This window comes from Ambystoma mexicanum, chromosome 13, assembly GCF_040938575.1.
Source record: "Ambystoma mexicanum isolate Mex_15411 chromosome 13, UKY_AmexF1_1, whole genome shotgun sequence".
Lineage (NCBI taxonomy): Eukaryota > Metazoa > Chordata > Amphibia > Caudata > Ambystomatidae > Ambystoma > Ambystoma mexicanum.
Genome location: NC_090938.1, coordinates 173,700,551 through 173,726,199, shown reverse-complemented (window position 1 = coordinate 173,726,199; position 25,649 = coordinate 173,700,551). Strand labels below are relative to the sequence as shown.

Genomic DNA, 25,649 nt, shown 5'->3' with positions numbered 1-25,649 from the left:
ATAATACAAACTGATGGTACCAACATGTTAAAAAGGGCCATTGATCTAACTACACTGTTGTCTTTAGCTACGCAAGGGCGAGCAGATATCAGTGCTCATTACATGAATATTGGATCTCCTTCCACGGTTATGCCGTCTGTCACAGACGGGGAAAGTATTAGCACAGTGACTGATGGGACAACAAAGAGACCATCCCATTGGTTGCAAAGAATGGTTTTTCGATATTGAATACCATAAACTCGGGCAACATTACATGCCCGGTTGCTAATCCGCAAATGGAAAAAGTGACAGAAGAGATTAGGTCTAAAAAACTAAAACACCTCCCAGAGATGGCATCGAGCTATGGGGATACTGCATTTAACCTACGGAACATGGATGGAAATAGAGACATACAAAACAATAAGAGGGTAACATATACAGACAAACAGTCTGAAATGGGAAGAGCCACTGAAATCAAAGTATTACTATTGCATACCAGGTCCTCGATCAAGCATGCGACTGATGTGGCAGACTACATCCTAGAACAGGATTTGTGCTGTCACAGAAACATGGTTAAATCAAGCAGCCGGACCTTCATGGGCATTAGCTATTCGTATAGGATACAACATCCTGCGTGTGGAAAAACAAAAATCAAATGGGGGAGGTGTGGCTGTCATTATCAGTATGAGCCTAGATGTATGGGAAATGGATATAACAGGACTGTGAAACGCTTTTTTTTTTTTAAAGATTTGCACTGATGCAACTACAAAAGAGAACGCAGTTCTAATCTATCGCCCACCTACTTTGCTACCCCTGTTAAAACCAACAACTAGGTTTATGGTCTTGGGAGACCTGAATCTATGGCTGGTAAACGCACTGATCAGTCAGCTAAAGTACTAGAGGATGCTCTTACTAGTTGGCCTTACCCAAACAAAAAAAGAATCAATGAAGCCACACATATAAAGGACAACACCCTGGACTGGGTGGCTACACATAATATTACTAGCAAACCCAAGATTTCCCAGTGTCCATGGTCAGACCATTTCTTTATCAACTTCAAAGTATTATTCGCAAAAGAGATAAAGAAATTGGCAGTACAAAAATATTGGACCTCAAGAAATGTCTGGAAATTCAAGCCCGAGACCATGGAAGCATGGATTGCCCCACTCACAAATAACCTAGCCAACCTACAAACAACTGATCAGATAATTAAAGCTTACCAAGAGACTATATCTAAAGCAATCAACACCATTGCCCCATTAAAGACGAGACTGCTGCCCTGCAAATTAAAAAAAATGCATGGTTCTCACCCGAGCTACAAAGGCTGAAGTTACATAAAAGGAAAATCTTTTTACCTGGAAGCATACAGGAAGTGACAGACAAAGAAGCGTACAGCATTGTGCTAAAAGGCTTCAAATTCGGGTTATAAGCCGAACAAATCCATGTTTGAAACACGGATAACCAACGCACAACACAATGCTAAAGAACTCTAGATGATTCTCAGAGAGTTGGAATATCCTTGTGCTAATAAACACGGAGGTCCTCTAAGGGATACCACATGGTACACGTCCATTCAAGAGGCCATGCTTGACAATCTTGATAAAATCAAACTAAATATACTTCTCCAGAGGAAAAGGGAGGCCCCTGGAGACTAGCAAGATAGTAGCACACATAGGACACGTGACACTAAGCAAACCGAGACAGATAGCCATTTCAGTTTTAGACCCATTACAGAAGTTGAAGTGACTGCCATCATTCGTAATCTGAAACCTACTAATTGTAAGGGTGATATATGACCGGCCATCACTGTAAAAGCATGCACATCTTCTTTGATAGGCATTCTCACAAAGTTTGTAAATACTTCATTTCTGGAAAACCACATGCCAGTGGAATTGAAATGGTGCATGGATTACACTGCTTCTTAAAAAACCTGTACTCGACCCCGACACACCTATCAATTACAGACCAATTACTAACACCACTTTTCTTCTAAAAATACTGGATAGGGTGGCTTACTAACAAATTCTCAAACATTTCATCAATCACAACATCCTTTACAAATGGCAATCAAGTTTTAGACCAGGCTATGGGACCAAAACCACCCTATTAGATCTCAAATTCAGCATGTTACAAAATATCATCATGTTCATTTTCTGAAATGCAATTTACATTCCATAAAAACAATACAAAATACAATACAAACACATTACAGTAAAAACCATTTGCATAAGAACTCTAAGAATCCCAGAGACAATTCACATCCTAGCACACTGATAAACATACAGGTTCACCTATAATGTCATACTTCTTAGCATACATTTCCTCAGGTAAAGTGCAGCTTTTAGGTATGTTAGCAGGGACCAGCCCACAAGAGGTGAATCAGACCACAATAAGTATATTACAGCAGGCCGAAATTGCACCCATCCCATTTCAAGCAGTAAGGGCCGTATGATAGAGCCTCTCACTTTTGCATATGCAGGGCATAAAAATACCAAGTGTGCAAGGTTCTCTTCATATGGCGCATCACATAGAGGACAGGGCTGATTAACACTGCCACCCCCCAAACCAAGCCGCCACCACCGCCCTTAGTGGGACACAGTTAAACCGTGCCCTAGTTATGAGTACACGGTCTGTCGGGAATTCTGCCGACGGCAAATATTTCTGCACACCCGGGGACATGATACTCATTAGCCATCTGTTCATGGGTTTCAGCAGCTCACCACTTTCTCCATTAGAGCTCACATGCTCGTATAAATGGGCGATCCAGTTTCATCTCACCTTGTGAAAGCATACTGCGGGCCGATACGAAGGGACAAACTGTTTTACTAATGCTACTGGACTTGTCTGCTGCATGTGATTTGGTAGAACATACTGCAGCATTTGATTCGGTAGAATATACACTACTCATCAAAGGACGTAAGAAAGTAGCACATTTTTGTGACAGTGCAGCCGCCTGGGGGAAATCTCTCCTAGAAAACAGACTTATTAGGGTCTGCAGTAGTTCAGCAGAAGCTAGTCCAGCATGCCTTCAATATGGCGTCCCTCAAGGACCATGTCTGTCGCCATCCTTATACAACACTTTTACAGTCCCTCAGTACTAGTTACTGGAGGACAGGGGAATACGCTTTACCAACTACACAGATGACACAATGCGTTATTCCCCTAACAAGAAGACATAATGAGGACACCCGGATAATCAATTATGCATATGGAGTGATCCAAGCATGGATGCTGGAAAGTGAATTGGCCCTAAACAATTGAAAAAAACAGAACAGATTGTAGTAGAAACAAGTATTCGAGTACAAAAACTGGGATCAGAATACTCATACTTACAGGTGGCAGGATGTAGAACTGCAACAATCCAAAAATTCAAAACGTTGGGTGTCTATCTTGATCAAAACCTCAACATGTGAGCCCAAGTTAAAAGCCTTGGTTAACCTCAGCATACTACATAAGGTTATTATCTAAGATTCGCCATTATTTCACAGAAAAAAGCTGAGACAGTGGCCAGGGCCATTGTCAGCTCCAAGATCGATTATTGCAGCAGTCTCCTAGTTGTGGTGGCTAAGGGTGAATGTGACAGACTTCAAATAATTCAGAACAGCGCGGTTCGGGCAATTGTAGGACTAAAAAATGTGATCATATATCAGAGGCATGAAAAACATTTTACTGGCTACCGATTGAAGCCAGAATAGAATATCGACTGCTGATAACCTTTAGATGTCTTGCTGGATCAAACCCAAAGTACCCTGCTGAAACCATAAAAAGGAAACCTTTGATGAAAACTCTGAGATCAAACAATACCAACCTATTGGCAGTGCCCAGATCCGAGTGAGGGTCTTCATGTGAAAAAAGCTTTAAATAATAGATTGAAATTGTGAAAAATTCAGAACAAACGGATAAGAGGCCAGAGGATTTACTAAATGTTCTGTAATACAACACATGACATAGATGCATGGTCTCCAATAGCACAGAAGAGCATCTTGGAATAGCTTCATTCAGTCTGTGTCCCCCCAAAAATTCATGTCTAGGATTAGGTGAAATTTAAAAACGGGAAAGAAATGTGTGGAATGGATAGCAAAAATGTGCAGGAACTCAGTCGTCCGTTTCTTTGGGCTGGGTTTTCATGGTAAAATAGTATGCTCATGCTTAAACCAAGCCAAATATATTCTCATCCGCATATAAAGCGAGCATAAGTAGTTTGGGTTTCACATCTGCAATTTTTGCATTTGGAATCGCGTTTCATTTCTTTTGCAAAAAGTTGGAAGCAAAATATAGGGTGAATTACATCTGCCTGTTGTAATTTCACCAACCACTAATCATGATGCCCGTCTAAATGCATGGCCCCGTTCTCAAGCTGCTTGAGGCCAAAGCAGATCATGAAGTCCACCAACACAGTATGCCAGAAACTGTTACTGTTGGTTCTGCCCAAAGCTAGTCATGTGGCTAAAGCAAAGCAAGAAGAGTCAATAAGTCACATCATAAAAACGCACAAACAGAATTCTTAATGGAGACTCCTATAATGGGACAAAGCTGCATCTTACCTGCCTCAATTTTTTGCGACTATGTTAACGGCAAAACACTGCAGGTTGCTCTGTTCAATACATTTAAGACAGGTACCGTTGGTTCCTGGTTTGTAAAAGTGTGAGGGCCGAGTGGGCATTTTCACCCATACTCCTTGTACTCATGCAGAGCAGAATCCAAACAAACAGTCTCACGCTTCCATTTTGATCCATTTGTTTTTAAATCCTTTTGTTGCAATTATGTAAAAAAGGGAACACAATGTTGTATACCTATCTGAAATCCCCATTACGATATTCTGCTTATGTACACACAAAATATTTCTATTTGAAAGGGTTTGCAAGTCTGAGATTTATGACAGTGTTCAACTGCACTCTGAACATTATAGCTTCTTTGATAAATCATTAGTATGCATTTGAGCCTCAACTTTAAAGAAAACGAGAATCACCATAGTGGGGGTGGGTCATTGTGATCTAGAGTGCACACATCTGAAGAGATGCAAATCTGTTTGCAGACCATTGGAATGGACAAGGAGAAGGGTCCTTCCACAATGCTTTTTGAAGATTTTCTAATAGGCTAGTGCTACAGTTGTGGCAACTTTACCAGAGCAAATCAGGCCCAATGAGATTATTAATGCATCAACCATCAAAAAAAGACAACGTACAGGATTTATTGCATTATTTTTTCCCATAACAAAAGAATGATGGGAGATAAGGCTTGAAGCACTGTAAATTGAATCCTCTTACCTATCAGCATCCTATAGTGAGATTGTTGTATTAGGAAAGGTGAGGGGGTAAAGCAGTGGGGCCCCACTTTATCGTTAGTAGTTATTGATGGTATAGAGAACACTTAATATTTTGCTTGCCAAGGAAAGTATAGAGTTGGTTCCAGAGTTGTTTTTTTCTTACAGGATAATTTAATATTTTATTGTGCCAATTGTGCTCCACATCTCACACAAATCTAAGTGAGCCTTGCATTACACTAGAAAAGGTGACAATGTGAATTTGAACAGCATATTTGCCAAGCAGAACCCAATCTAACTTCTCCTGTGATACTATACTGTGTGTAGACTGCTTTGAAAAGAGAGTACAACTTGCAAAGAGACAAAAGATAATGTTCAAGTAAAAAGGTTGTGCTACCTAACAGGTTTTGTAGTAAAAACATAGATGCTATACCAACATTCTTTCACTATATTTTAGAAGAACAAAAAGGATACTGTGTCTTTTTGTCAACAAACATTTCTTATATGCAACATAGCAATTGCTAGTAACATTAGAACATGTTACCTGCATTGAGAACTTCATCAATATCTTTATCGTTCAGTTCACTGATGACCTATTCCGAGGAGTCGGGGAAAGAAATTGGTTAGTGTTGTGCCTTTGAAACGAGCGTTTAAGTTAAATATTGCATTCTGGATTACCAAATGTTTGGCATAAACAATAGTTGCCGAGACTGGATCGATGACACAGGTAGAATAAGCAGATTTTCTGTGTCTGCCCTCCAAATTGGCCTATCTTCACAGATCTTTGAAAAGGTGCCACATACCATCCTACCCTAGACATATTTTCTAAGGGCTTTTTATGAATATACCAAGGTCGGTCAGACCTAGCATGACTATTTACTTTTAAAGGATCAGGGTGTTTAAATGCAATTCCCAGGGGTTTGGGGGACGGGGAACTTCTCTCTCTGAAGTACTCCCGTCTAGGAACCTGCTCATAGCTACATGCATGCATGTGATAAATGATAGCTAGTTCCCTTCACAGAATACCGAATGAAACATTTAATTTTGTACCCAGAAACTCAAAATAAACAATATTTCTGTCTGGAAAGAGTGCTCTATACTAGACTGCCACTTGAGTCAGTGGAAGAATTGGGTTTTTGTAGAGAGAAGGGCGTGGATGGATGTTTCATCCTTTCTGTATGCTCTGCACAGTGGTCCACAATAATAACACGCATACAATGAAAATGTATCAGCTACGACTGCACAATGCTTCTGCAACACATTTCGCAAGAGGGACTCAATTTTACACCACCGACTTAAAGTCATCTCATTTCTAGTAGCATAAAGAGTGATTGTTGGTCTCAATTTACTTTCGAGATCAATTTTTGTAGAAAGAATCTTGCGTGTATATTTCAACGGTTGTTCCTCAGATTGTCCATTATTTAACAGTACCTCAACTTGCAAGCCATCATGCACCACAGCTGTTAAATAGTACTTAACTGGGGGGTGGGAGGATCTTATAATACAGCACATTTAAGTTATTACATGTGTATAGGAGATACTAGTGTGAAATGAAGCTCGGAAGGTCCAGCGCAAGCATATGATGAAGTATAGAATTGGCAGTAGAGAGAAATCATAGTGGGCAATCTCTGAACTGGAGTATGACACGAGGTGTGGTGGTTTAGATTATGTGTGAGAAGCCTGGACAAAAGGATATTTTGCTGGCAAAAGACAAAATATGTGGGAAGTGGATTCGTACATTCGATTTGTGCCTGCTGTGAGAAAAAACAGAGGTGTTTTTAGACTAGATGTAAGAACCACCCGTCTTCTTGAAATCAAAGATCAGTCAACAGTCAAGCCATTTAATGCTGAAATTCCCAGGGGTCCACTGCTTGATCAGCCATGAAAGGATTCTAAAACACCATGGGGTGAAAGCCTTATGTAACCCTTTGCGTATCACAATGGGGCTTGAATGCTGATCCCAATGCCGAGTAGAGGCCATCCCATAATGTGTTTTACTCTGAATTCTTCCAAGATCCCCACTGAAGCCGGATAGAAGTTCCCAGCACACTTAAACCGTCAAATATTAAGTTACATCTTTTTCTGAAAGTTCTGACGCGACATGTCATGTCACCTTTCAAATCAAGCATACAAGCTTCTAATATTAAATTAAAATTGAAATTTAAGAACAAATTATGCAAAGAAAAGTGCACAAACCTTGTTGAGGCGTTCAGACTCTGCCTCAATTCCAACACTTCCAAGTATCGCCTTGATGTCCTTGGCTGAAGGCTTGTTGTTGCCGCCAAGGACGGCAAGTAGGTAAGCGGCCACGTAACGCATTCTTAATGAAGAAAACACAATTAGTATCTTTGCCGACTACTATTCCTGTAACAATTTACAAAGATTTACTTTCATTTCTTCAAAACAAATAGGCTATACCCTCAACAAACGGCAGCATGTGATTGAAGAGCACATACATGGTTCCAGATTCTCAAAGACACGGCACAGGCATAATGTGAGATTCAATTATGCGCACATTGCCAGTCACAATACGTGTAAGTGGATGCAAGTACACTGTACCCACAGCCACGCTAGCAAGGTTGAGATGTGGCTAATATGCTGAATGGTTGAGGTCATCACACAATCACCACAAATACAGTGAACAGTCTTAAGGAGCAGGTCAGTGCACATGCATTTTCTTGTAGCCTGAGCTCTATATGGGAGCTCAGAATGCTAAAATGAACAGAAACGCTCATGCTGAGCAAAAGCGTTTCAAGTATTGTGGAATGCTGTTAGGGATCTGTACATTGCGCTTTATCCTTCACAGGTGTTCTAACAAGGGATCATAGGCAGTGGAAAAAGAAGCTTGACGGGTTTCTCTTGAAAGCGCACCTCACTTTTATAGCCCGGAAATAGCCGAGAGGATATTTCCCCTCGGCTTCCAGGGCCCCAAATGACACGTCCCCATTCTGACAATTATCTGCACTAAACAAATGCATGACACAGATGCAGTTTTGTGGGAACATGCGTGTGCACATCACACATGCAAGTGCACGCAAACATTGGTGCCCTAATGCAAACTTTCACAATAAATGAATCTCAAATTTCATTTAAAAACAAATGTGGTCACTTTTTTGGGCTTCATTAATTTGACGATTTATGAACAATGAAAACAGATCGCACAGGCAAAACAGCTCATGTGACGGCGCAAGTTTCAGCGCATGCATCTGTCAAACAACCTTTTAACACATCTCTTTGCGGTAGCAGCGCTTATCAAACGGGAAGGGATTAGTGGGCGATGGCGGGAAAGCAGAGAGTGGGTGATTGGCAGTGACTAGGACCCCTGGCGATCCCTAAAATACATGAAACATGGTAAGTAGAAAGCGGAAACTGTGTGAAGCACTGACTCAAGGAGTTTTTCCTTTCATTGTATTCCTAGTCTATAAAGAACAGTTGTGAAACCCAGAGGAGTTTCCTCTAAGCTCTCAGTACTTTACATGCTAGTAATGGGAAAACATACTTTCAGTCAATCTTTTGGCTCAACATCTAACAGTAATACATGTAAATGGTCATGTAAATAGGTTAGCTTATTACGCGATTGGTGTGCTTATCTGGTCAAGTTATGAAACAGAGCACTATTTCAGTTCTTGACACTAACCATTAACAAGTATATGTACAAATTAGACAGACCTGCCTACATTTCAAAATCAAAAACAACGATATTGCTGCGGCTCACTGTGTGTGCACAACTCACAGGACCTATACTATAAACTCTGCCCCATCCGAGTTTAAAATGGTGTGTCTATATATAAAATACACACACTCTTATGCCAAAAACATTTCTCCCGTATGGAGGAATCCGAAAGCATCATCAATTTATTTTTTATCTGGATACTCCTTTTGGTCTTTTTTATATTCATAATTTTAAAAAACTGCACACATTTGTTATTAGATCACCACCTAGGGAAAAAACGGAACTTAATATTTTCATTAAAACTGTGTTAACCAGGCACACTGGGATACACTGATATGCTCAGGATCGCACTTAAGCCGGAATTTCAGACTAGTCTACAACTTAAACCCTTTAAGAGTATCCGTTGACTTGTAACTTTAAAGAATTCTGTTCAATACCTGAACTGTACAGAATTCATAATTAAACAGCTTCACAAATACAACTTTCAGGCGTTTCAATTGTATTTTCTATACAAAGCCAAATAAAAGATACTGTGATAAGATCAACTCGTTATTGGTTCACGCAGACATAGTGCTCATTTATGTATATATAGTGTGAATATATAGTGTGAAGAAAATGTTAATTCTGCAAAAACTCGAACCGTTCTTTGTGTGTCAAAAAAAGAAGAACAATGAAAATGACAGTAACTTTTTGCATCGAATTAAGGCACCTAATTGGATGCTTAGCTGGAGCTTTATTTGGGCTTTAAGAAGTAAAATAGTAAATGCCCCTCGATCTCATCAATAACCAGTAACAAGGTGTAACTCTTTAACGCGGTGGGAGCTCTGTGCACTTTGCTGCCAATGCAGTGTTGTGCACCCTCTCGATCACAGGCATTCTCTCATGATTGCTAAAGGAAGACAGCAGCTTTAGTCTGAGTGCAAAATATTTCATTTCAGAACGAAACAATCCTGGAGGGTTCAAGCACTTTCGCAGAGACCCTAAAAGAGATAGATAAAAAGCCGAAACTCTGGCCAATCCCTCAGAACAGACATGTCTGGGACGAGAGTTTGCATATTTGCCAAGTGCCTAAGTTACAGAGGAGTTTGAATCCCAACTTCACCTGGTCCAGAGCAAAGGGATATAGGCGCAAAACGTAAACACACCATTAGACACTGGCTAGTGATATTTGACTCTTGGCGAGTACGAAATTGATTGCGGTGTGTACGTACAGAAGGTGAATTACTACCTAGTGGCTTGAAACTTGAATGTTCGGCCCTTCTTTATGTGCAACCCAAGAGTGATTCAGTTGACAGTAGGGGAGGATTTGTCCCGAACAAGGCACAAATCTGCTCAGGTAAAAATTGTCTTGCCGGAGCGGTGCTCCGTCTAGACCCGTGGACCAAACATCCCCTGTCCCAGTGGGCTGTTTGGCTGCTTTAAATTTTCCCTAAAACAGAGCCTGATGGTACAGCTCAGAGAACTAGGACTGACACACAGCATTTAAACAAAGCACCGCCTGGCTGCAATGATGGGCTGTTTGTTTCTCATACTTACGATTCCATGTCAAGACAGGAGGCTTCATATTATGCATTACAATCTTTACTTCTGACACCACAGCAGCAAAGAACATTTTTAAAACAAACAAGTTTCAACAAATTAAACCCAGTGGAAACAAAAAGGGAGGAATCCCCAGTACAAGAAGAAGGCAGGTCATGCCCTGACAGTAACCAATAGAAAGGGACCCTCCCCCATATAAGTCCTTTCCTCTAGTAGCAACTCCTTTCTTTGCTGCTGATGCCACAAGCTAAGTACATTTGTTATCACGCTTGTAGTTTGTTGCTAGTCTGTCTTTGTAGGAATAGAAACGTTGTTCTGCTGTAATAGCTTAGTGCAGTTTCATTTACACGGTTTGACCCTCATTTTCAGGGACCGTTTACTGAAGTGCATATTGTTCTCCCTTTAGGGGTGGTTTATGGTCTTTTCATCAAAAAAGATCCATCGAACAGTAAACCATTGAAAATAATTGCATCGAAATGCTATGTTTTACATTAAAAGTACATATCTATCGAAACTTGTCCATCAAATATAGGAATGAGCACGTTTCATGGATATGTGCTTTTAAATTTAAAAGATAGCAATTTGATGCATTTATTTTGCACGTTAAAATGTTACATGGAGCTGTCCAGTGCTGAAATTTCGGCACTGACCAGCTCCATGTAACGGGTTAATGTTTATTGTATATTGGGGAGGGGGATTTCACCCACCCCCTCTTAACCCTAACCCAACCCTAAACCTAACCCTGACCCTAAATCTAATCCATAATGTTTATTGTATATTGGGGAGGTTCTCCCCCAACCCCCTTAACCATAGCCCAACCCCAACCCTTAATCTAACCCTTAATCTAACCCTAATTATCCATCGAAATTAACCATTGAAATGTGTTCAATGGAAAAGCAATTCAATTAATACATTTCGATGGAAATGTATTCGATGAATACATTTTCGATGGAAAGTCCAGATACCTTCAGGGGTCGGGTGCACACGAATGCCCATCCGAGCGTTCTATTTGCAGAAGGCCTGAGCGTTTAGTGTACGGCTCAAGGCCTTCATTGTTACACACTAGCGTGTGTGTTAAAGAGGCAGTTCAGGAGGATAGCTCACCGGCAACATGCTCACCTTGGAAGTAAGACGACACAGAGCAACACAGGTCCGATCCCCGGGTCCGTGCTTAGAAACCTCTGGGTATTAAGCGCGTTATAAATAACCTATCATATCATATCAGCTCCGCCTCTATCCCTCTCAGCCTTCCGCTCTAATTTTCGGCGAGTGTGGGTGTGTCAGTAATTTATTCACCCTTCAGGTTTCAGAGCTCGTCTGCTCGGCGAGTGTGGGTGTGGACGAGATAGCCCCTCCTCCTCCTATTACCAGACATGCTTTTTCTGGCAGTGGCCTGCTTGGCTTCCAGACCCTGCCTGGTGTGAACAAGATACTTTTAAGTGCTTTGCCGGCCTGCTTGGCTTCTAGGCTACGCCTAGTTTCTATTTTTCATTTTTTCTTCAGAGCACATTTCCTGCCTCACGCAGCGTTCTGACACATTTATTTCCTTCCGCCTGCTCAGCTTTCAGGTTCTGCCTGGCCTTCTCTGTGCTCAAAGCACCCTGTGGGAATTCATTCCTTACCTCCATATTTCACAGCTGTTGTACTGTGCCAGGGACGCTACCCATTTACATTTGATGTTCAGTGCCTCAATCATTCCGGTATAATTATGGTTGCATCCAAGGGATTAGAGGGACTCCCTTCTGCAGATGCTAGCACCCAGGTTACGCTTTTGAAGAAAAGTGAGCTGTCAGGGTAGGATGCCGTGGTTAGGGGTTCATGGGAGGGCTCCCTCTCTGACCCCCCTCCCACCTCCTGTAACTAGGGCTATTGAAGATTCTATGGGCTCTGCCCTTCTTAATCTCAACTCAACCCTGGCCTCAGCCTTTGATGGGCTAATTAATACAATGTCTGATTTTCACCCTCATGATGATCCGGGCCCTTCCATGGCAGTGCATTTCCCTAAGAAATGTTCGACTAAGTCTACGCATTTGGAAGGACAACTCAGTCCTGTATACAGTTCCCCAAGTTAGTCTTGTTCCCCTAATAGGGCCCTGAAGCGTAAGTTGGAGGGGGGCCCAAGGCCAGTTTCACTGACTAACACCCCTCCAAAAGCCCATATCCTCTGAGGATACTTCTGAGGACTCGCCGACCAAGAGGCGAAAGAAGAAGGGGACCCCTGTGGATTTGTCCCAAGGTTCTTCGGGTTCTTTGCTAGATGATAGTGGGGTGCCGTATTTTGATCCCACCCTCATCCAACGCCCTAGGTCTGCAGAGATGCACCCTTCTGGTCCAACAGATTAGTCACAGATAGATATGTATTATTGTATAACGCAAATTGAATGCCACGTTTGCTTTCAAAGACTGAGGGATAGCATTTCGATTCCCAATGCTGTTCAAAGTTAGAACAAGTGAATAAGCATGCAGATGACCGCGAAAACCTAAGCCTGATTAATACAGTGCAGACTCCCCAGATTACCAAACAAATCTAATACCACAAACGTCTTTTTTCAGTAACACATTGAAGCCAAAGACAGAGGTTCGCAATAACCTCTCCGGCTCTGTTAAAAGCTAGAACGAGTGACAACATAGAAACAGTGCTCGTGAGTATATTCTTTAGAAATTAATGAAATGCATACATTTGCAACATTATGGACAATAGACTCCCGTAGATTTCCCATATCCACAGTGAAACTTGTCTACGACCTGACATCTGCTCTCTGACAAAAAGAGGCAAACCAACCACAAAACCTAAGGTAAACTGAATAACTTGAGATAAGCTTTGATATATCCTGAGTTCTATTAATTATAATGTAACTAGTTAGGACTCCTAATGCATTACAAATATATCTTTTGCAGGTGATTTGTCCTATAATTCTCTACAATTACTGAAACTTTAAAGAAGCATACCGGCTCACCACACCGTTAAGAAATTATAGGTGAAGTATGGAGATTTAAAAAACATGCACCCCCTAAAATTGTTGTTCTTTCAAACATAATTGGATGGATATGAGGCAATATTTCTGACATACACCTTTTTTTAATTTTTTTAGAAATGATATTGAAAATTGTTCTTTTCCTCCTTAAGATGAGATGGAATTCTCGAAAACGCGTAGAGCTCTTTGTTTAGAACGTTTGTCATTGTTATTAATAATAAATGGAAATTTTAATTGTAAAAAATTTTGGTTTTGTAATAACATGATGTAATAATGCAAACATGAGCAACTTGAAAAATTCAGTAAGTAAAATATTGAATATAAACACTAAGCAACAAATCTATAAAGTGTATTCTTTATACATAAAACAATTGGTCATCAAGTTATAAGAGACAGATATAAAAATGGATTCATATTTTTCTTCATTACATATAGGTGTGCATGGGACCGGTTTGCCCATAAATTGTGGACACTTAGTTTGTTTCCATCACATTTACAATATGCAGCTGCAAACCCCAAAAGCACAGGCCCGCAACGTGCAAAATATAGAGGCCTTCTCAAAAGGTTGACAAGTATTGCAGGGTTCGAACATGAGATTCAATGAGCAGGAGCTAAAACCAGCTCATGGGTGCCAGGCATCACCAAGTTGGCAGGAGCTACCGCAGAGGAACCAGGAGCTAGAGATGCTCCTTTAACATTTTGTCAATTTTGTATTAACCACTATGTTTAGATGTTTTCCAACTATTTTTTTAATTAACATTCTCAATGTTAATGTCACATTTACATGTTTGGAAAGCACCAGTTAGCCCTAGGAGTCAAAAGTATCTCCTGCTAGCTGTTGGGTTCAAGCTATCCAGGATCTAATATGCTAGAAACAGGAGCTAAATAGCTCCTAGCTCCCCTCAATTCCGAACCCTGCATTGAGTTTGTCAAGAACTTGGGTCTTAAGAAGGGATGCCCTAGGAGAACTGGCCGAATTGTCTTTGAAATTGCAGGCAAACTCAATTACTCTCCAAGAGGCCCATAGTTTAATTTGCCGACAAATTAAGGTTTTTGAGGTTTTGGCAGAGGACCGGGAAGCTCAATATACAAAGTTGGCTAGAGTTTCTGGCCCAAAAAATTCAATTTCATGGTGTTACATGCAAGCCTAAAAGTTGATGTACCTACCAATAGAAGACTTTTTCAGAAGCCTTGCAAATACCCTAGAGTATGCTGATCACATGTCTCAAGCACATTGAAAGACCCATTCCTCTCAGAATTTCAAGACTTCATATCAGCGTGCAAGGTTGTGTATCCCAAGTACTGGCCAGGTGATTATGACATTCTTTATTGGGAACGTGAAGTGCTCACACGCTGCAATAGATTTAAATTGCCAGAAAGGTTTACTGTGGAAAGCTTTTATTAATATAACGGAAGAAAGCGTGTGCCACTGGAAATGCTTCCACTCTTCACAACGTTAAAAGCATAGCCATCTCCACTGCAGGGTATTAGCATGTATTCAGCCATATGAACAACACAATCATGCAACAGAGAAACAGCCTTCATATCAACAGCATCATTCACTTGTTGTTTTTGCACCGCAATGACCCACCCCTTACAGACTTTGATCCTGCCAAGTATGTAAGAGCTTGCCTACTCCAGGTGCGGAGGGGTGCAACTTACATTGCTTGCAGGGCACGAGAACATAAAAGCGTCTGGGCCACTTTGTATAATGCAATATTCCAGCCCAAAAACCACTACATAAAGATCTTGATTTGATCTCTCTTCTGCGTTTTGTGTCAATATAAGCTGCATCTGGTGAAAATAAATATCATGCCATCTGTAGTAGCATTTCCTTTTGTTTTAGTTCCGCTTATGGAATAAAATGTGCAAATCTTTGCTGAGAACGTCAGACGCTTGCCAAAAAGCTTTACCTAAGCCCGCTCCTTGGGACACGCCCGCATCACTGACCACAACCCTTGCCCAAAAGGGGGCGGGGAGAGTTGCCCCAGTAAAGGTTGTCCATTTCCACCACTGGCAGACTACACTATTGAAACAAAGGAATGTTTTCCTGTAGTGTAGCGTTGAGCATGCCAACAAAATATAGCTTATTCATATAGAAATTGTTTACTACATTGCAACATATTCCTCATCCAAAGAAACACGTTGTTTGCAAACGGATGGGTCACTCAGAGGGCATTGCGTGTTGCTCCAGTTGCTGCTGACAATCGTTGGGAGTTTCATAAGATATAAACTTGTTTATCTTTAAAGGCTGAATAACTTTCAACTGCTCAATAACTTTCAACCGAGTAGCATTATCTTGCAATGACGTGCTTTAATTGAACTGTAACGTATTATACGTTTATAGTTCAATTAAAGCACGTTGTCGCAAAATAATTATACTGAGTTGAAAGTTAGGTATACTTCAAATACAACGATTTTTTGCAGAATTGACTGCTTTGTCCATTAATAAAAGCAATGTTTATTCACATTGCATTGATGGTATGTTAGGTTATGGTTGCAAGGTGTGGCGCTTATGGCGTTGAAACTGTCCCGTGCGTGCCCCATATAACCTTGACGCACCCGTAGGACGTGTGAGAGGAGGCAGCCTTTGAGACACTGATTGCGCACGAAGGGAGCGGCCCTTGTAACGTTGAAAAATGCTCATCGTCGAAAAATGCTTAGGGTGCTACTGCGCATGCGTGAATTTCAATGGCAAAGCAAAATCCGATGGTACATGTAACATCGGATTTTGCTTACTTGTCAGAAAATGCTTTCTTTTCTACGGGGCAGCGCTACATTAACCCTATAGCACTACATTATCCCTATGTTACCAATGGTTGCTTACCCGTCATAAAATGCTTTCTGTTCTACCGGGCAGTGCTACATTAACCCTATGTTACCAGTGGTTCCTTACCTGTCAGAAAATGCTTTCTGTTCTACGGGGCAGCGCTACATTAACCCTATGTTACCAACATTAACCCTATGTTACCAATGTTTCCTCAAGTTTTGTATTAACCCCAAATTATCTATTTTAACCCTATGTTGTGCCGGGCAGTGCAGCATTAACCCGTCAGAAAATGCTTCCAATGGCATTTTTTGACTGTTTTTTGTAGCCAACCCTATGTTGTACAGGGCAGTTAGCATTAACCCTATGTTAACAATTTGTACCCAATTCTTTTTACTAACCCCCTGTTATCAATTTTAGCCCTGTGTTGTAATGGGCAGTGCAGCATTACCCTATGGTGGCAATTTTGAACCCCATGTTGCGTCATTTATGGTGCGATTGCAAAATCTGACGGCACATAAAATGGCATTTTCTGCTGCCCTGCCTGTGAGGAATTGTGCCAACTTAACCCTATGGTGGCTTGGCGCCGTCCTTCCCGGGTAACTGGAACTGTGCCTCATCATTTTTAACACTATGTTGGGTTAATCTGGCGGCGCATCCGCTGTGGATTCGTGGGTATTGAGTCCTTTAATTTTTTCTTTTATTCTTTTAGAGTATTAAGGCTATTTTTACTTAGAAGTTTACACATTTTATTGGTAATGTGATGTTGTTTTGTAAAGGTACATTTTTACCAAACAATAAAAAATGTTTTAAAAAAAAGTATTGAGTCCTTTCCTTTCCTCAGCTGTACAAACTGCAGGCTTGTCCGGGCGCATTTTTAATTCTAAGAGCCTCCACCCACCCTGTGGTGTTATCTATTGTGGTGGATGCCCTCCCCGGGCTTTCATTTTGCCTTAAAGTTTAGCCTCCCTGGTGGTTTTATTCTGGTTCTGGGCCTCTCGGAGTCCTCGAGCCTCATGGGGGTGGGGAGGAGAAACCCCTTTATGTAATGTCTTTGAGGCCCGGTCTTGTGGTGATGAGGTGCTGGTGGGTCCCCCTCCTTCTCCCTTGGGCCTCCTTTTGTGGGACCTCTGTTCTGCAGCTACTTGGGGATTCTCTCCTCGTGGAGGTCCAGGGGGCTATACCTGGTGGGATGTCTCTCTCCTGGACCAGGTCTGCGGGGCCCCTACTCCTTTACTTCCCCCACTTTTAGGGGGCAATGTCTCCCAGCGACCCCCCCGCCTCTGGTGTCACCTTTGCCCCTCTTGATATTCAAGGCTTCATCTACTGTGGTTGCCACCGTTTGTCTGGTTAGGTGTGCCAGCCCCCCTGGAAGCTCCACCTTAGCTCCTTTATCCTGCCCTGGGGAACCGGGGTGTCTGGCGTCACTCTTGTGGGCCCATGATCAGATTTCACTGGGGCCTCCAGGGTGCGGTGTCTTGGACCTTCCTGGGCTCAATCTTCTGCTGGATGGTTGCTGTGGGGACAGAGGGGTTGTGAGGTAGTCCTCTGGGTATAGCTGACTGCTCTGTGGCCCGGAGCCTCCTCCCACCGTTGCTATGTCCTACGGTATCTTCCTCTGTGTGTTTGCTTTAATGGAGGGGCCTCACCTGTTGTACTCGTCAGGGTTGCACTTGTTGGGATCATTATGAGGCTCCACGGGTGCCACTGCTATCCCCCTGGTACTCTCCTCTATGCTTGTCCCTTCAAGGCACCTGCTGTACCCCTGTTGCTCTCCTCTACGCTTGCCCCTTCAAGGCTCCTGCTATCCCCCTGTTGCTCTCCTCTACGCTTGTCCTAATGAGGCTCCACAGGTGCTCCTGCCATCCCCCTGTTGCTCTCCTCTACGCTTATCCTAATGAGGCTCCACAGGTGCTCCTGCCACCCCCCTGTTGCTTTCCTCTACGCTTGTCCTTATGAGGCTCCACAGATGCTCCTGCTATCCCCCTGCTGCTCTCATCTACGCTTGCCCCTTCAAGGCTACTGCGATCCCCCTGTTGCTCTCCTCTACGCTTGTTTTTATGAGGCTCCAGGGGTGCTCCTGCTATCCCCCTGCTGCTCTCCTCTATGCTTGCCCCTTCAAGGCTCCTGCTGTCCCCCTGTTGCTCTCCTCTATGCTTGCCCCTTCAAGGCTCCTGCTGTCCCCCTGTTGCTCTCCTCTACGGTTGGCCCTTCAAGGCTCCTGCTATCCTCCTGTTGCTCTCCTCTACGGTTGGCCCTTCAAGGCTCAGGGCTGGCTCCGGCTGCTTTCCCTCTCCCTCCCTGTTTTACTTGTGTCCTTCTTCCCTCGCCCCTTCTCTCTCTCCTTTCGTTTCTTGCCCGTGCCCTCTCTTTATCGCTCCTATGTACTCCCCCTCTCCCTGAAGTCCCCCTGTAGATTCGCTCTTCCTGGGCATCAGGAGGACAGCAGGCAGTGTGTGAAGGGAGCAGCAGGCAGGCCCCAGATGGAGGGAACCGAGGTTGAGCAGCCGGTCGCTTTGCGTCCTGGCACAGTCAGCGCCCCCCGAGATTAGGCGATACTCCTCGTGTGTTGTAATTATCTTATAACGCACACTGCACATAGTCTGGCTGCGACCTCCTCACTCTTCTGTTGCCCCCCTCATCCTCCCGCTCGTCCTACGGCCCCGCTTCCTTCCCCTGCACCCTCCCTGCCTCTGGATGTTGTGCCTACCCAGTGTACAGTTACCCGGCTCCCAAGCAGTTCGTGCTGCACCCCCGCTTCCCTGTCCACGGACCCCTGCCTGGCGTGCCTGTGGCCCCCACCCTGTCTCGGCCCCTGAGAGCCTCTGCTGCCGGCTCGTTGCTCTCCGCTCAGGCGCCCCGACAGCTCGTCCTGCCCTGCCTGTCCTTCTGAGGGGCCCCGAGTCCGGACCAGGGGTCCCCTGCCCTTGTTTTAGGGAACAAAATATAAGCCACGGGGAAGTTAACTCCTAACATGATTGAAAAAGGAGTTAACTTCCCTGTGGCTTGTTTCTTCATTCACCCGCTGTGTCGCCGAGTCTGATAATGACCCCGCTGCTAATGAAATTTAGCAGCAGGGTCCTGGAGCCGCAGCGGGAATTGAATGGAAGAAGGCTGATGGGCGGTGTTGTGTACTGAGTACACGAGGGACGCATGTGCGAGCCTCTACGGAGCTCACGCATGCGCGTTTGAACAATAAAGGCGGTGCCCGGCAGTTTGCGCCGGAGACATCACACGTCTCCGGCGTGTGTTCTGTGCATGCATGGGTGCGTGTGTAACGGCCGACGGCCGGCCCCCGAGCATACAAAACTGACGACGAGGCGGGATCAGAGCTGTCTTCCCGTTTCCGACGACATCAGCGAAACGGAATACAACTCCGCAGTCGCGGACCCGTTCTAACAGCCGGCAGCCATTTTGAGTGCTCGTTCACTACAACACACGCAGTGGTTGCGGCCCGTTTTGGGTGCTTGTGCGCCATCTGCCCGTTGCAAGCAGCTGCAACAATTTTTGGACACTTCACAGCCCAGCTGGTGCAGGGCTGTGACACAGGAAGTGGCAGAAGAGCCAGCAGGAAGACTCTGCCACAGTTGGGAGCCGGATCACCCATCAACTTGCCAAGAAAATACTGCGAGTACCTATTGTGATGGGTGAAGAAACAGATGATGAGGGCGCCGATGCCCCAATACCACGCAGAGTGCGCACCACTCTGGCTCCCATGCCTGAATTTGATACCACGGGCCCCCCATCGAAACTTGGCCCAAAATGGCTCATATGGGTAAAAAGACTGGAAATGATGTTCAGAGCCTCGGGGGAGACAGAGGACAAGGCAAAGATCGCCATCATGATGTACTCTGCAGGCACTGAAGTCCAGAAAATATATGACTCCCTCGATATTCCAGTGGCAACATATGATGCTGTCAAACAAGCACTTCGGGATCACTTCCTACCCTTAGCGAATGTTGACTTCGACAGGTTCGTCATGGGGGCAGAAAAACAACGGAGCGAAGAGTCACTGGACCAGTTTTGTGCCTGTTTGAGACACCTAGCAAGCTCCTGCAGGTGGGTCAACGAAGAGGAAATGGTCCGTAACCAATTGCTGTAAGGATGCTGCTCAGGAAAACTCAGGAGGCAAGTCCTGAGGGAACCAGGGCTGACTCTCCGGCAAATCCTAGACATGGGAAGAGCGTACGAACTGGCGGAGGAAAGAGGATCGAAAATGGACGCAGCCACACATCCCATGAACGAGGAGGAGGCACTTGCAGTCGGACGCTTCACACCTGGGAAGGCCAGATGGACACCGAAGAGGGGAGGACCCACGACATCAGGTACCCCTCAGTCATGCTCTTACTGTGGATATGACCTCCCACACAGAGGTGAATGCCCAGCCAAATCACGAACATGCGGCAGGTGTGGGATACCTGGGCATTACGCGAGAATGTGTAGGGCCAACATGCCCGTGGTGGCAAGTAGAGGACCAGAGAGGTGGCGCTCGCACCGTGAGGGGCATATCATCCCTTGAACAGGACGCGCATGACCTACACATTGCCGAAGAAGAGAATGAAGAAGTATTCTTCATTTCCAGCATCGCAAATGGCCCTGGAACTCGACGAAGACCCACATGCACTGTAGACATTGGAGAAATTCCCACTCCAGTCCTCATCGACACGGGAGCTTCAGTCTGCGTACTGGCGGACAGACATTACAACGCACTTGCAGGCCCACCAGCCCTGTCGCCCTCCAAGGCTCAAATATACGCTTTTGGTGAAGATACTCCCCTACCCATCCAAGGGGTATTCGTAGCCCCAGTGACCCATGGCCAGAACAGCATCAAAGCGAGGTTTTTTGTTACCAGCGTAAGCCCGCACTCTCTTTTAAGCTGCGCGGCATCTCAAGCACTCGACCTTGTTCATTTCACTTTTGCTGTATATCATACAGATCTGGACAGCCTGCTGACACGCTTTGAGAGGCTCTTCAGAGGCATAGGGAAACTGAAGGCTGAGCCCGTAAGGCTCCACATTGATGGGTCAGTCAGACCAACGGCGCTGAAACATCGTCGCATACCGTTTCATCTGAGGGCTCAAGTGGAAAAGGAGCTGCAAGACTTAGTGGAACGAGACATCATTGAAAAAGTGGAAGGACCCACCCCGTGGGTCTCTCCAATTGTAGTGGCCCCAAAGCCCAAACAGCCAGGGGCTGTACGCATTTGCGTAGACACGAGACTTCCTAATCTGGCTATAAAAAGAGAACGTCATCTCACTCCCACTCTAGACGACATTGTTGGAGAACTTCAGGGTGCGAAATTCTTTTCGAAACTAGACCTGAGAGCAGGTTACCACCAGTTGGAGCTCCACCCAGAGTCTAGATATATTACGACCTTTACAACACATGAAGGACTTTACCAATATAAAAGACTCAGTTTTGGAATATCCTCGGCGGCAGAAGTCTTCCAAAATGCCATCAGGGGGGCTCTGTCCGGACTAAAAGGAGTCATAAACATGTCAGACGATATCCTGGTTTTTGCCAAATCTGAAGCAGAGCATATCAAGCGTCTGGAAAACACATTTCACAGACTCCACAGCCTCGGGGTGACGCTGCACCAAGAAAAGTGCAAATTCCTGAAGGACAGCCTAGAGTTTTTTGGGTTTGTCTTCCATGCGGGAGGCATATCCCCAGATCCTGAGAAGGTGAAAGACATCCGAGAGGCGTCACCTCCCACGTCCCCGGCAAAAGTCAGCAGTTTTTTTTTTAGGGATGGTGAACTATTGTGGGCGTTTTATTCGAGATTTAGCATCCCTTTCTGAACCCCTGAGAGCGCTCACTAGGAAAGAAGTGGCATGGACGTGGACTGGAAAGGAACAGAGAGCATTCACGGCCATCAAGGATGCCCTGTCTGAACAAGATACCATGGCATATTTCAACCCAGCCCCGGAGTCTGAAATTATAGTGGATGCCAGTCCAGTGGGACTTGGGGCGGTTCTCATGCAGGCGGAACAACAGGGATCCATGCGACCCGTTGCATGCGCCAGCAAGGCACTCACCGACACAGAGAGAAGATACTCTCAAATTGAACACAAGGCCCTCGCTATACTATGGGGCTGTAAACATTTTAGACTATATATCCTGGGGAAACCTGTTGTAGTGGTGACGGACCACAAGCCCCTAATCCCCATTCTGGCAGGCGTTTCTTCCAAACTGCCACCTCGAATAGAAAGGTGGATGCTATCCCTCATGGAGTACGGGGTGAAGCTGGTATACCGCCCAGGTACGCACAACCCTGCGGACTATTTGTCTCGTCACCCCGGCGTAGGACGATCCAGAGATACTATGGAGGTTGCAAATTGTGCAGACACCATTCACATGGTCGTCGAGTCCGCACTTCCCATTGCCTTGACAAGACAAGAAATTGCCAACGAATCTAACTCAGATGAAGCATTTCTGAGAGTAAAAGGTGCGGTGACTACAGGAGCATGGCGGGAGCTCCTCATGAACAATGCCCGGAGAAATGCAGAAACGCAAAAGGGATTTGCAATTGCTCTGGAGTGCACGACACGAACTGTCGGTAACTGCCGATGGTCTCCTGCTGAGAGGCAACCGGATTGTGATCCCCAGGTCCCTCGTGCCGAAGGTCCTTCAGCTGGCAAACAACGGACACCAACGGATGACCAGAATGAAGGCACGTCTCAGACTCAAAGTCTGGTTCCCTGAATTGGAAAAGAGATTTTGTGAGGGCATGCATCCTGTGCAAGCCACTAGCCCAGCGCAGAGAGGACCACCGATTCAGACCATGGCAAGGAGTGATTTACCCTGGGGGACAGTACATGCCGACTTTGGCTGTACCGGAAGAGGACTACACTTCCTAGTAGTAACTGACCAGTGGTCCCGATATCCAGAGGTGGAACTGGTCGAGTCCCAGGCCACCGACCACACCACCCTAGCCATGGACAAGATATTTGCTACCCATGGTTTTCCCATCGAGTTATGTTCTGACAATGGGGCACCTTTTCAAGGGCAATCGTTTGCTCGATATTGTGACGAAAGAGGGATAAAACACCGTAAAGTGACCCCACTATGGCCAAGAGCCAATGGGGAAGTAGAGCGTTTCATGCGTACACTAAACAAGGTGTTTCGCATATCCGAAAATGGAGGAGAAGACCTCTGACGAAATTGATTCGAATTTCTCCGGGAGTATCGCACAACTCCTCATCGATCAACAGGAATAGCCCCTGCGGAAGCACTTTTCAAGAGGATACCAAGAGGACTCATACCCGAGTCAGAAGGGAGACAACCAGGAGTGATCGACAATGACCAAGTACAGTTAGAAAGGTCATGGAGAAACGATAATGAAACAGCGCGGAGAAGACACCCTGAAAAACAGATTGCAGTTGGAGATACCGTGTTGGTACGAAACAGAAGACCAGAAGGAAAGTTGTTGACAATTTACGAGACCCAACCACTGGGTGTAACACACGTGAAAGGTACCATGGTGACCGCAGCCAATGCCAGAGGAACCATCACCCGAAATGTGTCATTCTTTAAGCGCATCAAGCCCGCAGGTGGCGAGGCAACAGCGGAACAGGTCCCGGAACAAGAGGAAGAGACAGGGACAGAGGAAGCCACTCCACCTGCAGATCCCGAGACATCAGAGGCCCCTGGTGACGCGGCACCATGATACCCGAGCAGGGCCGGACGACGACTTCCACAGAGGTTCTGAGACTTTATCATGGACCCTGCACCATAGGCGGGGAAATCTGTCGTAAATCCGAAGAAGGAACCAGGTTGTTTTCTGCAGTTAATTGTCAATTGTTTGTTTCGGGGGAAAAGGAGGGATGTTGTGTACGGAGTACACGAGGTACGCATGCGCGAGCCTCTACGGAGCTCGCGCATGCACGTTTGAACAATAAAGGCGGTGCCCGGCAGTTAGCGCCAGAGACCGGAGCCATCACACGTCTCCAGCGTGTGTTCTGTGCATGCATGGGTGCGTGTGTACGGATGCTTGTGTAACGGCCGGCCCCCGAGCATACAAAAGGCGGGGATGTCAATTGAGGGTCGTTTGCGGGCGATTGCTCGAGTAGCTTTTGTGCTCACATTAGGTGCCTGCCCCAGCACCTAACGTGAGCACATCAGAGGCAGCGCCAGCACCTGCTGCCTCTACTCGAGCAATCGCGCACAGCCCAGGGCAAAGGAGCTCGCCCACGGTGAATGTGCTCCCAGGGCAAGTCAGCCCTCACCAGTGTGGGCTATTGCGCCCCCGGGGCGATAGCGCCCCGGCCAAGAAACGGGCCTGGGTGCAGGTGAAAGAAAGGGGGAGGGGGGCGAGTGTGTGGATGCTTTAGTGGGCGAGTTGAGGGCTATCAAATTATTTGAATATGCCCGTCGAAAAATGCTTTCCTGTCCATTCATATTGCGCATGCGTACACACACACTGCAGTAAGCAGGCAAAGCATTTTTCCACGCAAAGCAAAATTCGACTTTACACCCTCCTTGCCAGGTGCCGTGGGATTCAATCGCCAGAATTCGGGTCCCGTTTGCAAGGTCAGGAGCAAACCACCGCCTTGGGGAGGCAAAAGGGGCACAGTGTGTCAGCAACCGCCGCCAGATAACAAGGAAGAAGGCAATTGTACTCACTTTAAGTCTGTAATAGACACGAAACGATGTGCACGCTACTTTCTTCCTCCCTTCTCTTGATTTACGGAGAGCGTGCGTGCATAAGTGACGCACACGCGTACGGGGTTTCCCATGCCATGACTTCCGCAACGGGCTCCAGGGTATCAAATGGCATATGCAGTAATCGGTTAACAAACAAACATATTGTATACGATATTATATTCAGCTCAAATGCGTGCTTAAAGATAATAATAATATAAATTATATATAATCGAACAATAAGAACAAGCGAGGCGTAGCCCAAACACTGTGCAAAGACCTAGACGTAGGACACATTTCTCCAGCTCATCCATGGATACTTGGAAATTAAATAGCCATCTTGGAATGGCACTCTCATTACACTTGTTAACACAAATATGTATACATATATTGCTCTGCCTCAGACATAACCAAATCACCAGAGACGATTTAGTACTAGTGAAAAAAGTAAACTGTAAAATAAAAAAGACATTACCTTTTATTTTTATAATTATGTGTTTGTTTTTTCCTTAATCACAATATTTACTATTTTAAAACTTTGTAATCAGTTAATTCTTTGCTCGTTTGCAGGATCACTTGGGCGAATTGACAAAGTGTATAATTCAGAAAGGGATGCTAGTTTTCAAAATTATGATATGTGAATGCCAAGTTAAGTGTTGAATACCTGTATTATTTACTGGTAATCTTTGTCCCATCCCTTTTCCTTGTCAGAGTCCTGGTTTGAGGCATAGTACCACATAAATGGCTTTAGGATCAATAACCTTTTCTCTTTCTTGCCCCAGGAACGAAGAATACAGATTTTCAATACAT

General features: G+C 44.9%; 1 protein-coding gene across 1 annotated transcript in view; it reads right to left on the bottom strand.

Moving 5' to 3' along the window:
* The window catches only part of LOC138521036 (large ribosomal subunit protein P2-like), a 57,351-nt gene extending 32,391 nt beyond the window's left edge, over window positions 1-24,960 (bottom strand). Inside the window, exons 1-3 of the mRNA XM_069633546.1 lie at window positions 24,822-24,960; window positions 7,439-7,562; window positions 5,787-5,835 (exon numbers count right to left, since the gene is read on the bottom strand). Coding sequence (XP_069489647.1) covers window positions 5,787-5,835; window positions 7,439-7,561 — 172 coding nt within the window. The 5' untranslated portion in view covers window position 7,562; window positions 24,822-24,960. The remainder of the gene's footprint in view (window positions 1-5,786; window positions 5,836-7,438; window positions 7,563-24,821) is intronic.
* Window positions 24,961-25,649: the final 689 nt, after the last annotated feature.